The sequence below is a fragment of the Daktulosphaira vitifoliae genome, unplaced genomic scaffold (genome assembly GCF_025091365.1).
Source record: "Daktulosphaira vitifoliae isolate Bord-2020 unplaced genomic scaffold, ASM2509136v1 Scaffold_2, whole genome shotgun sequence".
Taxonomy (NCBI): Eukaryota; Metazoa; Arthropoda; class Insecta; order Hemiptera; family Phylloxeridae; genus Daktulosphaira; species Daktulosphaira vitifoliae.
In genome coordinates this window covers 29,373,877-29,388,560 of record NW_026099573.1, presented here as the reverse complement: position 1 = coordinate 29,388,560, position 14,684 = coordinate 29,373,877, and the positions used below count along the sequence as shown (strand labels likewise).

The window sequence follows — 14,684 nt, the reverse complement described above, 5'->3', positions numbered from 1 at the left end:
TTTTTTTTTTTTTTTTTTTTTTTTGTTAACCGAAATCATACATAGAGTAATGTCATCTTAGGAAAATATATCATGTACGTATAACTATAACTATATATATATATATCCTCTCATGTTTATTTTTTTAATTAAATATTCTTAATTATTGGACCTTGGTTTTAAATACATAGAAAAACTCTTTCATTAGACGATTTTTATTTCTCTTCTAAAGAATATTTTTTGTCTTTTTAAGACATTATCACTTATTTTAATAGTAAAGCTTATATCAACATATTAGTGCTTAGTAGTGAATACTTTATACTATGCTAATCGCCATTAGTTGTCACATGAGCATAATCTATACAGCAGTAAACACTATGATTCCTAAAACAAATTTAAAGTTGATACATACAGTTAAAGTGACAGTAAAAAATTACATTTTAGATACATATTAATATATATATACAATAAAGGCTTATTGTATATATAATCTATTTAAAGTATATTAACCAAATCACAGCTTTAAGTATTAAGAGAGTGTTTATTCGATATAGTGTGTTCCAATATATAAAAAGTAAAAACTTTATTCTTTAAGAAGCAGCTATCGCTTCAATAGTCTGTACAGATTTAAAAAAATTAACACGAAAATTGAATTTTTATGTATAGGTTGTGGTATGCTAGTTTGTATTTATGCGGCTGAGATTTGTCCTACAACTTACAGACCAATGTTTTTAGCATTAAGTAACCTTATCAGTGGATTGAGTATGTTTATCGCATCAGCATTAGGTAAGTACTTCAATTGGAGAATTATAGCGGCAATTTATGGCGTAATCAGTCTATGTGGTTCGATCGCTCTATTTGCTATACCAGAACCACCTCTATGGCTTAGATCTCGTGGTCGAAACGATGAGGCCAATCGGGCAGAACAGTGGCTTGGCGTAGAATCTACGTCGATAAAGGAGGACGTTGAGATAACAACCAACCCACCTGTTGAACCCTCTAAAGTATGGGCATTGTCCACATATACTGCACCCAATGTATGGAAGCCAACCGTTCATATAATAATCTTAACGCTATTGCAACAGTACTCCGGTATTCACGTTTTGTTGTCGTATTCATCAGACGTATTACGCGGTTTTGGAATTAAAACGGATTGGATTACCATTTCAATGTATCTTGCATTTGCTCGAATAATTGGAAACTTAACATACTTTTTTCTATCCAAAGTTAAACGAAGAATACTGACCATTATATCGGGTTTGGGTACGTTCTCTGCATTGTCAGCAATAACTGTTTATATGTATGCTCCTGAAAATATAAAAGAATCCGTGCATGATAATTGGCTTATTGTTGCGTTGTTTATATTCGTTTTTTTTAACATGTTAGCAATAATGCCTATACCTTGGAGTATCGCTGGTGAATTATATCCTATGCATGTCAAAGGTATATTTTGTTTTTTTATAATTTATTAAGAATATTTAATATGATGAATAATTATTTTACAGGTATAATCAATGCAGCTGTACAATCTGTTAAATACGAGCTACTTTTTGTTGCTATAAAAATATATCCAATGATGGTGTCAAATGTAGGAATTAAAACTGTTTGGACATTTTATACCACTGTATGTTTATTAGCTGCATTTTACGGATGGATATTCATGCCGGAGACTACAGGAAAAACATTGAATGAAATAACAGCAAGTTTTGATCCAAAGAAAAAAACAGTCAAAATTGAACCATTTATTGATTATATAAAATAAAAAATTTTAAGTTTAATTCATTTTATTTCAAGAATAACATTAATGTAGCCATGTTCTATTAATTCAAATGAGCTCGTTGCAAAGCATTGAAAGTATTATTATTTAAATTATTTAATAGTAGTATACTTATTTACTAAATCATAAACACGGCTATCGATATAAAAAAAGTACAAATATATAAATTGAAAAAATGTCTAATAATACGTTAAGAAAATATGGATCCAACCGATTAAAAAAGAATGAGATAAAAATGTTTTATTACAAAAATTCATTGATCATTTATTCTTATAGATTTTTATGTCAAATATTTTATTTCTAAATAATATTTTGAAATTCTTAATAAATTTTAAGTTATTGATTATATTACTCTTAAACTAATACCTCAATTACCTAATATAAAACATAGTAAACAGGGGTAAAAGTTCAATATTGAAATAAATAATTTAATTGTATAGTTATAAGTCAATACTTGATGAATATTTCATCATAGACTATTTTTACATGTGTTTTTGTTACTGCAAAATTGAAATTATATAATTAAATTTTTTTTTGAAACTTTAATCTTATATGTTACTCTTTTGAAAATATTATTCTAAGTTTATAAAATAATGTTATAAGACTTATGCTATAAGAATTTTTTTTTTATTAGATATAGAATATTATTATTTATCAATATTAAGTAATTAATGAAAAAAATTTGATTTGGAGTAAAAGTCCAACAGCTCTAAAATTTACATATTATATTTATTTTGAAACAAATAAGGTTTATACATTAATTTGTTAAATTTGAATAATTAACCTAATAATTTTTGCTTCAATTTCTTTGCAATTATCTTATTTATAGAAAAATTATTTTTAAGAAAAAAAAATTTATACCTAAGTAACTAACTCTTTTTTACATTCATTATAATTAAATGTTATGAGATTGAATTGCAAAATTACTCAATATACGAGGTTTTTTATTGTCACTCCTCGTAATAAACTTTATCATTATTTTGTTATTTTGAATAAACAAAAATTCGTTAAACCATTATTTATTTATATATTTCCTCATTAAAACTTACTTAATACCAAAGATGGGCTTTGATCTTAAAAAGATGTTTTATCCAAGTTAATGGAAATAATTAACTCAAGTTAAGTTAAGAGATAAATTAAATTTTTTTTTAAATAAACTAGTTTAAAAAAAGTTTATTTCATTTAAAATTAATTTTTTGGCTAAATCTTTTGAATTCATTTTTTATTGGTCGGTGATGTAAGAGAAAGCTAAGAATCGATTTTCAGCTTTTAAAGCTGAATCTTCTTTTTCTTTTTCTTCGCCTTAATCCAAACTACTTGAGGTTTATACCCACCACCCTTATACTAAATTTTCACTTGACACGATCTCCTAAATCATCTACGTTTACATCAGCTATCCTTATACCGCATTTAATAACATCCTTCCATCTCTTATTTGATCTTCCTTTACCCCTTCTTCCTTCAACATAACTTCCTATAACTGTTCTTACAGCTTCCAATTCCTCTCTCCTTATAACATGACCAAACCATCTAAGTCTATTTTCTCTCATCTTATTCATGATTGACGCTACATCTACTCCCTCTATCCTCCCTCATTTAAGCATTTTCATCTCTGCTCTATTCTTCTATTCTTCATCTCTTATCAACCACCCAACACTATGAACCATACATCATTTCCGGTCTCACTACAGTCTTATAGAACTTACCTTTCTGCCTCATTAGAATTCTCTTATCGCATAACACACCAGAAGCTTTTCTCCAATTCAACCACCCGCACTTAATTCTGTGTCATACATCCTCGTCAATACCACCCCTCTTTTGCACAACCGATCCTAAATACTTAAAACTCTCCACCTCTCCAATCACGTCCTCGCCTATTGTCACTGGTCTCCTCATTTCACCTACCTCTTGTTCTCCTTTGTCAAACTTGTACTCTATATACTCTGTTTTACTTCTACTTATTCTTAAACCCTTTTCTTCAACAGCTGAAGCTGAAGCTTGTATTTCTCTAGGAATTTCATCCATCACTGTAGAAAGTAAGTAAGGGCTTAAAGCAGAACCTCGGTACACACCTACTTTTACTCTAAAACTTTCTGATACTCCTTCTACACTTTTTACCTTGGTAAAAATGCCATCATACGTATCTTTTATAATATTAATGTACTTTTTCGGTACTTCTTTTCTCATTAATGACCATTTTATAGTCTCTCTCAGTACTCTATCGTACGCTTTCTCCAAATCTATAAATACCATACAAAGCTTTTTCTTTTTTTCTATTTGTTACTTCACACAAAATAATGGCTCCATTGTTGACTTACCAGGCATAAATCCAAACTGGTTTTTAGATACCGATGTCTCATTTCTTATTCTCTTATCTATTATCTTCTCCCAAATTTTCATACTATGACTCATAAGCTTTATGCCTCTATAATTTCCATATTCCTGTATGTCACCTTTACCTAAAATATCGGCATCACATTACTATTCCTCCATTTATTTGGAATTTACCCTTCTAATAAGATTTCATTTAAAAGTTCCTTCAACCACCTTATGCCAACACCGGCTAATATTTTCCATCGTCTACTAAGCACTTCATCTGGTCCTATTGCTTTATTCTTCTTCATTGATGCAACAGCCTCCCATATCTCTTTCTCACTAATTAAATATACTAGTCCTTTGTTCTACGAGATATCCTCCAATGTCTTTTTTGGATATTTCTCATTCAGTAACTTTTAAAAATACTTTTTCCACCTTTTTTCACATAATCATTTGATAGCAATCTACTTTCAACACTATTTATACACCTTACATAGTGATAATTTTTAGACCATTTTTCTCTTACTTTTGCAAATTTCAGACTTATTTTGTCTTTGTCTATCCTATCATACAACTCATCACACCTATTAAACTTAGGAAAAAAATATTAAAAATAACAAAACAATTTTTTATTCGTTTTATACATTTTTGTGTTGGTTGCATTATTTTATCTTAAAAACTAATTATTAAAAAAAATCAGTTAAAAATCATGTACATTTTTGAAAAAATCCAGAAGATTTAACTAATTGTTATAAAAATATATTATATAATATTTGGAGGAGAAATTCCCATTTTTTTAAAAATTAAACAACGTATTAAACAGGGTTTAAAAACATACATTTTTTTTGAAATATTGAATTTATCTCAACTGTTATTTAACTAATTAACTGAAAAAAGCTAAGTTTTTCCAACAAAAAATTTAATTAGTTAAATTAAAAAGTTAATTAGAAAAATAATTAACTAGTTAAGTTGAAAAGATAAAAAAAAAATTAACTTTTTAACTAGTTAATGCCCACCATTGCTTAATACGAACTAGACTTTACTCTATCAACAGGGTTAATGTATGCTTTTATTATTTAATATATTTCTGTTTATTACTCAATAAACAGAGTTTTGGTCTCACTATTAATTTAATTTCTATATTTTGATAGTTTAATAAGCTTAGAAAAATAAAAATTCTGTATAGTTAACATATATATCAAGTTAAATGTAAAAAAAGTTTGTGCTTTTATCACAGGTTACTGTATACTAGTCCTTGAACTAGATTATAATTGCTTTTTTGTTTTTGTACATATAATAATTTGAGACAAAATTAACATATTTTTACAATATCGTACAAACTTTTATAGTGATTAGAATAATAACAGAATATTGAAAATATTCTTTATCTAGAGAAAATACAGTTCAATATTCAAAATATCAAATTTTATATAAAAAAAAATGTTTATTAATATACTACTACACGATATCATATTGTTTTTAAGTTTCAATAACAAACTTTAAAAATGTTTTAAAATGTGTAATGATGAGTTGAAAAAATGAAGTTTTAATGAATGTATTTATATAGTTATAATCTCCAGGACCTGTGACTATCATTCCAAAGATAAATTATGCAATGAATTCAAGACGCCAGTATAATATTAGAAATAATAATATATCTGAAACCATTATAATTTTAATTTTTATATTTTAAATAACTTTAATAGAACAATTTTTATTTAATAGTACTCTGTGTACTTACCCCTATTTTATGTAATTTAACAATATTGAAATTGAAACTCAAGTTATTTACCTATAAAAAAAAATTATTGATGCGTAATATTGAATACTTTGCGTCGTTTTAGTTAAATTGTAACAATAACACCAAGTAAGTGGTTCCTGCAGCAATCGCCTGTTTAAAAAAATTAAATAATACTTTGAGTTTACTAGAAACGAGCGTGTAGTATAGTTGATATCGCACATGCTTTACTGCATTTAACTTAAGTTCCATTACATTGAGTATAAATAAATAGGTTTTTCTCTCATATAAGAGATAATTTACTAAAGATGAAGAAAAGAAAAAAATAATTAACATTATCAACTTACAGAAGTTATTAGGTTGTTATTTAAAGGAATAATATCACATGCGTTTATTTCCATTGTCGTGTTGTTTAATTGATCAAAAAAGAGTTGAAGCTAAATTTATTTACAAAATATTAAAATTTAATCTAAATAAATATACGTAAGACTTTAAAATTTAAGATAAAGATCAATTACTTCTTCTTTTACACTTGAATTCAAGTAACGATTGTTTAAATTTGTAATAAGCATTTTTGATTTGTTCGCCTATAATGAAATAACTCATCATTAGTGTGAAATAATTCTCAATTAATTTATTAATTTCTTATACATAAATTAATTTCAATTTTAATTTATTCAAATTTTAAAATAATTTATGAAATTGATAATACTTTATTTTTAGAAATATATTTCATTAGACTATCACATTTTTTCCTGCTTTCATTTTTTGATCTAAATTCCAATACATCGATTTAAGATATACTTAATTAAAAAAATAATAATATTTCTTAATACCTGTATGTTAATATATTATTTCAAATTTATATAAGAAATATTTTACTAAGTATAATATCAAATGTATTAATCTTTAAAAACATTTAATATAGTTTTATAAAATTTGAGTACCTATTTAATTGATTATACTATCAATATTATACTTTGATAATTGTTCTACTGCAAAAAATAGCTTATTTTGATATTTTGACATACATTTTTACTTCAATCCATAAATACGAAGTTATTGGTATTACACATATTTTTAATAATTGCTGTAGTTATAATTTTAAAACTATTCACCTGCTTCATTGTTGTGTCGGTAGTCATAACTATCATATAAAATCTGTATGAGTATTGCAATAGCCATAAGTAGATATAAATTTTGAATTCATAAACTAAAGTTCGCAGTTTAAAAACTTCGTAGTATATATCGAATAAAGTCTTTATGCTCAGTGCACATAAAGACAAGCACAAAGGTATATTGAATAAATCAATCAAACTGCTTACAGCTTCACGAGTAAGTTGGTGCCTGATTCTCAATTTTTCGACAATTTTCGCCATATCTTCCGATTCTATATAGATACATTTACTAGAAACTTTTACGGATGATGGGTGTCGCCATACACGTGTGCACCAATTGGTTTTAATTTTGTTTTTGTTGTACACATTGTCTTTTGGCCGAAAATCGTTTGAGTATATACCCATTAATTCTTTCAAGTTTTTGTTAATTTTATGAAACATTAATTTTAATTTCCAACATTTCATAACGAAATACCATTCAATGATAGCCATAATCAAGTTTTCAAAGTATATCAAAACGAAAAATATAAGCTTGAAATAGCTATCTTTCTTTTTGTACATCAAAGACATCCACACTAATTTTATCGGTAACATTGTACACAACAAGAAAAATCCCTCTATTATTATAAATTTAAAATACTTATACCGATCTTTTCTAGTCAATGGAGCATATAGTTCATATGCTTCTATATTCATATTATATCTCTCCAATGATGAAGAGATTTTACAAAAAAGTACTAAGCTGGATATAAAGCATGCAGTCGATAAAGCCTTACATAAAATTCTATAGTATGTTCCAAATTCAATATGTGTTTTTTCAAAGGGATTCACATATAAAAGTATGTCTATGCTTATTAAAAAAGTAATTGCGCAAGATAAAGAAACTATAGTTAAGAGTACAATGTAGAATAAATAACTACTTAATTTTAAGGTATTCATAGTAATTTGTAAGTACGATGATATATTACACACATTTGAAGTAGTTGACACTCGGTATTGAATAACATTACTAGACTACCAATTACAAGTTAAAATATAAAATTCTAAAAAAAAAAATGATTTTTTGTTCAATATATTTAATGAAAATTCAAGGAGTACTCTTGTTAAATTATTTTGACACTTCAATGATGTTAAAAAAAATAGTCATTAAAAACATACAATATTTACCAATTAAAATTGTAATATTTAATAATTCATTGTAGCTGGCATTCAATTATGAAAACAAATGAATGTTATTTCTAATATATTAAAACAAATATTCTTATTTTTTTTAATGATACATATTTATCAAATTTTTATACAAACAACCTATTACATCATTTTTATTGTTTTATAATATACAGTATATACGGTACAGTCTTGTGAGCTATTGTGAGTTAATTGTAGATCAATAATACAATACCTAGTAACCAATATATAGGTAAACCTTTATATACATTTACTAAATTAAGAGCTGGTAAGTTGTTTGCTTTTTCTAATTCATCACATGCTTTTTTATCAAATGTATTATTTTCTAAGTTTTTCAAGTCGATAATTAATCATTATTAGATATAAAACACTTTAATGAAAATATGTATGATGTAAAGTTTAATTATTCCAAAAATTTAGCTTTAATTTGAATAAGCAAATCAAAACGATTAATAAGTAAAGGCTAAAAGCATATCAAAAACAAAATTATTTTGGGAGGAAAGGCTAGTCTTTTACTCAATTTATAAATATGAAAAACTTAAAATTATAAATTGAAAGTACAGGGCGGGGCACTGAAACGGACGATTTTAAAAATAGATTTTCTCAATAGTAATTATGATAAGAATTCTCACTAAATATTATTAGTTCAAAAACAACATGCCTTTTAGTAAATATAGAACAGTGGAGTGGTGAATAACTTGCTTATGCAATAAAATCGTTTTACAAAAATAATAAATTACGTATCCACAAGCGTTCATTTCGTCTCCATTTTAATCTTAAACGCCATGATTCGGTACCATCGGTTAAGGCTATAAAAATATAGATAACCAATTTTAAAGAAAGTGTTCAGCATTAAAAAAAGAAGCCTGTACGAAAAAAAACCATTTGTATGCCTCAAAACGTCGCTGTTGTTAGGGTCACTCTCATAAAGAGACCAAAACGTTCTGTACGAAAACATGCGTTATCGTTAAATTTATCCGGTTGAAGTGACTTCTTTTTGTAGGAACATTAAAAAAGTCTACGCAAGGAAACCTCAAAATATTGATGAATTAAAAATCAAAATTAAAGAAGAAATCGCTAGTACACCTTTGGAAGTGATACACCGTGTAGTGGAAATATATGAAGTAGGCTAGAAGAGTGCTTGAGAAGAGATGGCCATCATCTTGAGGACATCATTTTTCAAAAATAAATGGCATGTACTTCAACATAATAAATAATAATTAATTTTTATTCATTTTTTTATTTTATAATTTATCTTTGAAAATAAACCGTTTCACTGCCCCACACCTATACTAACCATTTAACTGAATGAATCATGTATATTTTATATTTTTGTTTCTCAAAACTTAAAATAATTTAATTTATCTTTTAAATGCTGATTTATTATCGCGATAATTTAATGGGTTATAATTGATGTATCGATTCTTATGAAATATGACATACAAAAAATATTAATAAATCATACAATATTAAAATATAAAAAATATGTACAAAATAATCTTAATCTATCGTAAAACTGATTATAAAAAAACACTGCTCTTGTTTAATTCCATTTTGAATATTTATCATCAGTTTTGATTGTTAAAGAAGTCAAATGAGTTGATGTACTTGGCATTTTATTGAAATTTGAACAAGCTTTTAATAAAAATTCATAAACAAAAAACGCAACACTATTGACAAGAAAAGCTCTTGTACTTAACACCCAAAAACCTTGATAAAATCTTGCAATACCACCGTTCTTATAAATCATTTTTGTACAATACCAAAAGCTTTTACATTGTGGATTATCAACGCTATCAAGCATTCTTTGAGTTTTGATTACATCAAAAGGTAAAACTGATGCCCAGCAAGCTATTCCTACAAAGTAAATAAATGTTTACTCAAATAATATATATAAAACTTGTTAATAAATTTATTGGTTCAATTTGAATTTGAATTTTATTTTAATTAGGTCAATTTGGTATCTTTAAAACTAAATTAATTAATAATTTTTACCAGCCATGCCTCCAGCAAATAATTGTATTTGCCACGGAAATGTATCATTTTTTCGTTTTTCATCTGAATAGTTTCTTAATAGACTACAAATATGTTCATATGATAATATGTAAATTCCTGTGCTAGGTACGTCCCTAAACAAAATATCATGTTAATAAAAAAATTAAAAATAAAAATTAGTTATTGTATTTCTCACCTAAGTAATAAGACAAATCCACCTCGGTATAGACCTCGTATACCATTTTTTTTATATATTTCCTGAATAAGTCTTGTTGGATTATTTCGTCCCATTTTTTTATCAGGTGTTACAAATAATGATATATCTGAAGCATTACAATAGTCTTTTTAATGGTTTCGTGCTCAAGACTTAACGAATTATTTAGTACACCCTCCAAATATATTATTACCATGTAGTTATTTTCATCTTGGGGAGTTACCCTCACATTCTACCAGTTACAACTCATTTGTTGACATAGTAATGTCAGAAGTGACAATACAAACATTATCATTATTAAAATATAATTAAATATAGAACTTTAATGTGAACTAAATTAGTTTAAGAAATAAATCATACTTGAAGCTTGAAGAACTGTTTTTACTAATTCCACTGGTATGTTGATTAAAGTACTGAAAACTCCCGCAACACATCCCGATAAAAAACAGTCAACATGCCAATATTTATGTAGACTTTCAGCATTACAACAAAATCGGACTGACCTATCATTTTCTGTTATATCTTCCCTAAAATTGGTTTGAATAAATCGCATAGTGTTCCCATTAACTCCAAACACTACAGAATTTACAATTCCACTGCTTAATACAGGAAACATCATGCCTCTATAAAAACCTGGAATCTTTAACAAAATATTTAAATAATTAGAACCTGTAATATCTTAATTATAAGACCGTTGATAAGCTTATTAAAACTTGTATGCTTTCTCAAATGCAAATATTATTTTCTTAGATATTTAAAAGCAAAAATTTGAACATTTATTAATTTTAAAATATTTATAAAAAAATGTTTAAATCTTATAAAAAGTTTTCCCTTCATCGATAAGCATTTATTGTAATAATAATAATGATAAAATATAATAAATGTTATATTTTATGTATTATAATATACAGAATGGTGTATGAAGTCTTGACAAATCAAATAAATTGAATGCACTGAATATTTTGTATTATTATTTTTTTGTTAAATAGTTTGTAAAGTTAAGCATATTTTTTTATTATTTATACCTAAAACAAATTTCATTTTTTAAATTTTATCCATTTTAAGTATAATGCAATTTTATGGTTACTAATTTTAATAAATATATTATTACATGAGTATAATCTCTTTGGAGATGGATTCAATTCTCTTTCAAATAGTTGTTAAATTTTTAGGATTTTATCGTTTTTCTGAATTTTCTTTAATTAATTAAATTAAAAAAATATATATTATAACAAAAAAGAACCTGTGCGTCAAAGGGTTAACTAGTGTACAATTATAAATTAATAAATGTTCTATAAATCTATAATTTTATCTATTTAAATTTGATATGAACATACACCATGTTTTCGATAAATCTCTCTAAATGCAGGCAAAGGGCTAACGTTTTTTACTTGTTGTACTACTCGGATAGTTTCCATTGGGTGGCCAATACAAGTAGAAACTATGCCTACATATCAGAAAAAAAAATTGAATTACAAAAACATCTAGTTCCATTTGCTAACCTGCTGTCCATCCGGATAAAAAATCACAATACGAAAATACTTCTTTATCGGCTTTGATATTATCTGGAGGATTTGAACTCTGTGTTAAACACAACAGTTTTTTAAACCATGGTTTTGAGTATTCTACTCCGACCAACATGAGACCCGTCGTTGGAATTGTTTTTACTAAAGTTGGCCTCAATCCATTATATAACGATCGTATACCCTGTTCTTTAATTTGTTCCCAAATAAATTTTCGAGAAACTTTTCCAGTCGTACTCTGTAATTTTGATTTAATAACATCAAATGGATATACAGCCACCCAGTTGGCCACTCCAGCAACAGAACCCGATATCATTGTAGCGAAAACGCTACAACCTTCTTTTGATTGTCCTTTTGGTTTTAAAAATTCACGACACCATTCATAAGTACCAAAAAATACTGTGTTTCCGATACTCTCTCTTGCTAGCGTAAAACTAAGTCCTCGCAAAAATCCTTTAAAACCATCAGTCTTAAAGGTTTCTCTAATTACTTTAGCAGCAGATTTTTTATTGACGCCATAATCAGCTTGCATTCGTATCTTTACCAATTCAGTTGGACATAGAACCAAAGAAGTGAGCACCTATACAATCAATAATACTATTAATAATATATATGATTTATACCAAAACTGGTATAAAAAATGCACTGGCTACAAAAATGTAGAATTACGTTCATAAGTGGTAAGTTTTCATAATATTGTTTAGAAAATATTATAAATTAAATAGAAAAGTATTGGAAATATTTATGAAATAATGAAACATGATTTATTATATTTATATTTATATATACATAATTATTACTTATAGATACTTAAAAAAACCAAAAATTTCTACTAGTATATAATATTTCAGCTTGTATATAGTACTACATATCACTTATTTCAGAGGTTCTTTCAAAGCTCCTTCCTTAAGATAGGGAGATACACAAAAGAAATACTTTTTATTCTTTCTAAAATATAACTTTGACAAATGATATAATATATATTAACTTCATCATTAAAAGTTTTATTCTTCATATTTTTCTTTGTAAATACGCTCATAATTTATTTTTAAAATAATCAGTTAATAAAATACTTATGAAATTTTAAAATTAACTAACTTTTCTAATAACATGGATTATTTACCGAAGCCATTCCTCCGGCAGCAGCGTTTTGTAAGTAATTTAGTTTTGTTATGTCTGTACCAACATCCAATTTGGAAGCTACTATTTTTTGACATTGGCCATAAGTACCGAACATGACTGCGGTTTCTGCACAAGTGGATGTCAGTGCAGGTATTGTTCCACAATATAAGCCACGTATACCTTGTCTGTTAAAAATCTGCTTGAGGCACACACCCATATTTTTAAATGACGCAGGGTACAACTGCATTTTCACCTTAACTGTATCTAATGGATGACTGACAAATACCGAAACTCCTCCTCCAGCTGCACCGGCCATTAAGTCAACTTTAAGGTTTTCGTCCATTTTATCAGGTAACATGTGTTAAGTTACTTAAACTATTTAAAATATTATAAATTTCTTCTCATTAAATAATTTTACATTTTTGTACAATTATATACATTGCAAACTGCGGAATAATATAGGTTATCAGTTATCAAAAAAAAAAAAAAAAACATAAATCTTACTTAATTTTATTTACAATAGTAAGATAAGTTCATTTTCCTATGATTGAATATTATAGGAAATTTTGTGTTATTATAAAAACACTTTTATTATGTTAATTTAGTTATTTAAATAAAATATTTCTATTAATATCTATAATTTTCAAAAAAAGTATAATTTTTTTAAATATTCAAACCAAAATTATAAAAATTTATTTGTTTGGCATTTAAAATATGTCTATTAAAAAACTTACTTCAGTTTTTTGTTAGCCAGAAAATAAATATTTATTTTTGAATATTTTTTAGATCTTAAATAACAATAACAAATTTACTCTACACATAAATCTAATTAATTGAAATAAATACAAGATCTGACAAGCCATTGCTATCACTGAACTGAGAAATTAATACAAAATCAACTCAAATAATTACATAAGAAATCAAAGTAAGTTCGAATATGTATTTCATGCATTACTCTTTAAAACTTTACGTAGTAAACAAAAATTGAAAGAGATAAGATAGTGATAACTTTGTTGAGTCGCTTAAATTGTTAAGGCTAAACTTTACTATACACATTAAACATCGAGACTCCCATATAATACATCCCTTCATTCATCCGTATTTTTTCTTTCTTTAGATTTTTTTTATGTTTTGTTTATTGCACAACACTACAAAAATTGCAACTCAAATTTAATTAATTTTTATAATGTTAATTTTTGGGATATAAAAGTCACTTGAGGAGTTGTAACAATAGTAATGATCCTATTACTAATCTGATTGGCATTACATTATCCAAAGGCCACCAAATTGTTTTTGTATTTATATCGTACATTTAAATATAATTTACATTAGCGTATCTTATTTCATCTAGTTTGTCTAATTAGATACACATTCTTAATTTTTGATAACTCTCTAACAGCAATCAATGAAACATTAGATAGTGGAGATGAATTACATTATCTGTTAATAATGAATGTATAAGTGTTCATACAAAGTTACAAGTAGTGCAACTAAGTTTTGTACTAAATCAAGTACTAAAACTAATAGGTAAAATTATAAAATGTTTTAAATGTATTCTTTTTATCAAGTATCCGAATAAAAAATTAATTTATGATAAAAATAATATTTGTTTATCGTACAAAATATATCTTCATAAATATGTCTATTGAATATCTTAGCAAAGTACCATTTATGCAATCTTGTATAGACTAAAATTTTTTGTTAATGTTTAACA

General features: G+C 26.2%; 3 protein-coding genes and 1 long non-coding RNA gene across 6 annotated transcripts in view; 2 read left to right on the top strand and 2 right to left on the bottom strand.

Moving 5' to 3' along the window:
* Window positions 1–2,266, top strand: part of LOC126897249 (facilitated trehalose transporter Tret1-like) — a 3,980-nt gene extending 1,714 nt beyond the window's left edge. The window contains exons 5-6 of one of the 2 annotated variants that reach the window (XM_050670718.1): window positions 646–765; window positions 1,485–2,266. In XM_050670718.1, the coding sequence (XP_050526675.1) occupies window positions 646–765; window positions 1,485–1,741 (377 nt within the window). In that variant the 3' untranslated portion in view covers window positions 1,742–2,266. Of the gene's footprint in view, window positions 1–645; window positions 1,423–1,484 lie in introns of both variants that reach the window. The other variant, XM_050670717.1, reaches the window with a different exon arrangement.
* A 3,536-nt stretch (window positions 2,267–5,802) lies between these two features.
* On the bottom strand, window positions 5,803–7,691 carry LOC126897276 (uncharacterized). Its single transcript, XM_050670775.1, has 4 exons — window positions 6,929–7,691; window positions 6,329–6,397; window positions 6,158–6,247; window positions 5,803–5,963 (listed from the first exon to the last, which is right to left on the bottom strand). The coding sequence occupies exons 1-4, from the start codon at window positions 7,622–7,624 to the stop codon at window positions 5,913–5,915; spliced, it is 906 nt and encodes a 301-aa protein (XP_050526732.1). The 5' UTR covers window positions 7,625–7,691; the 3' UTR covers window positions 5,803–5,912.
* A 1,817-nt stretch (window positions 7,692–9,508) lies between these two features.
* LOC126897270 (mitochondrial ornithine transporter 1-like) lies at window positions 9,509–13,348 on the bottom strand. 2 transcript variants are annotated; one of them, XM_050670767.1, is made up of 5 exons: window positions 11,663–11,846; window positions 10,686–10,965; window positions 10,308–10,434; window positions 10,112–10,245; window positions 9,509–9,973 (listed from the first exon to the last, which is right to left on the bottom strand). In XM_050670767.1, the coding sequence occupies exons 1-5, from the start codon at window positions 11,741–11,743 to the stop codon at window positions 9,660–9,662; spliced, it is 936 nt and encodes a 311-aa protein (XP_050526724.1). In that variant the 5' UTR covers window positions 11,744–11,846; the 3' UTR covers window positions 9,509–9,659. The 2 variants fall into 2 exon arrangements, with proteins under 2 accessions (XP_050526724.1, XP_050526723.1); XM_050670766.1 differs by lacking the exons at window positions 9,509–9,973; window positions 10,112–10,245; window positions 10,308–10,434 and adding an exon at window positions 12,972–13,348 and having other exon boundaries at window positions 10,847–10,965; window positions 11,828–12,428.
* On the top strand, window positions 13,036–14,348 carry LOC126897306 (uncharacterized). Its single transcript, XR_007702069.1, has 3 exons — window positions 13,036–13,120; window positions 13,205–13,321; window positions 13,757–14,348. It is a non-coding gene; the product is annotated as an uncharacterized LOC126897306 (long non-coding RNA).
* The last annotated feature ends 336 nt before the right edge of the window (window positions 14,349–14,684 follow it).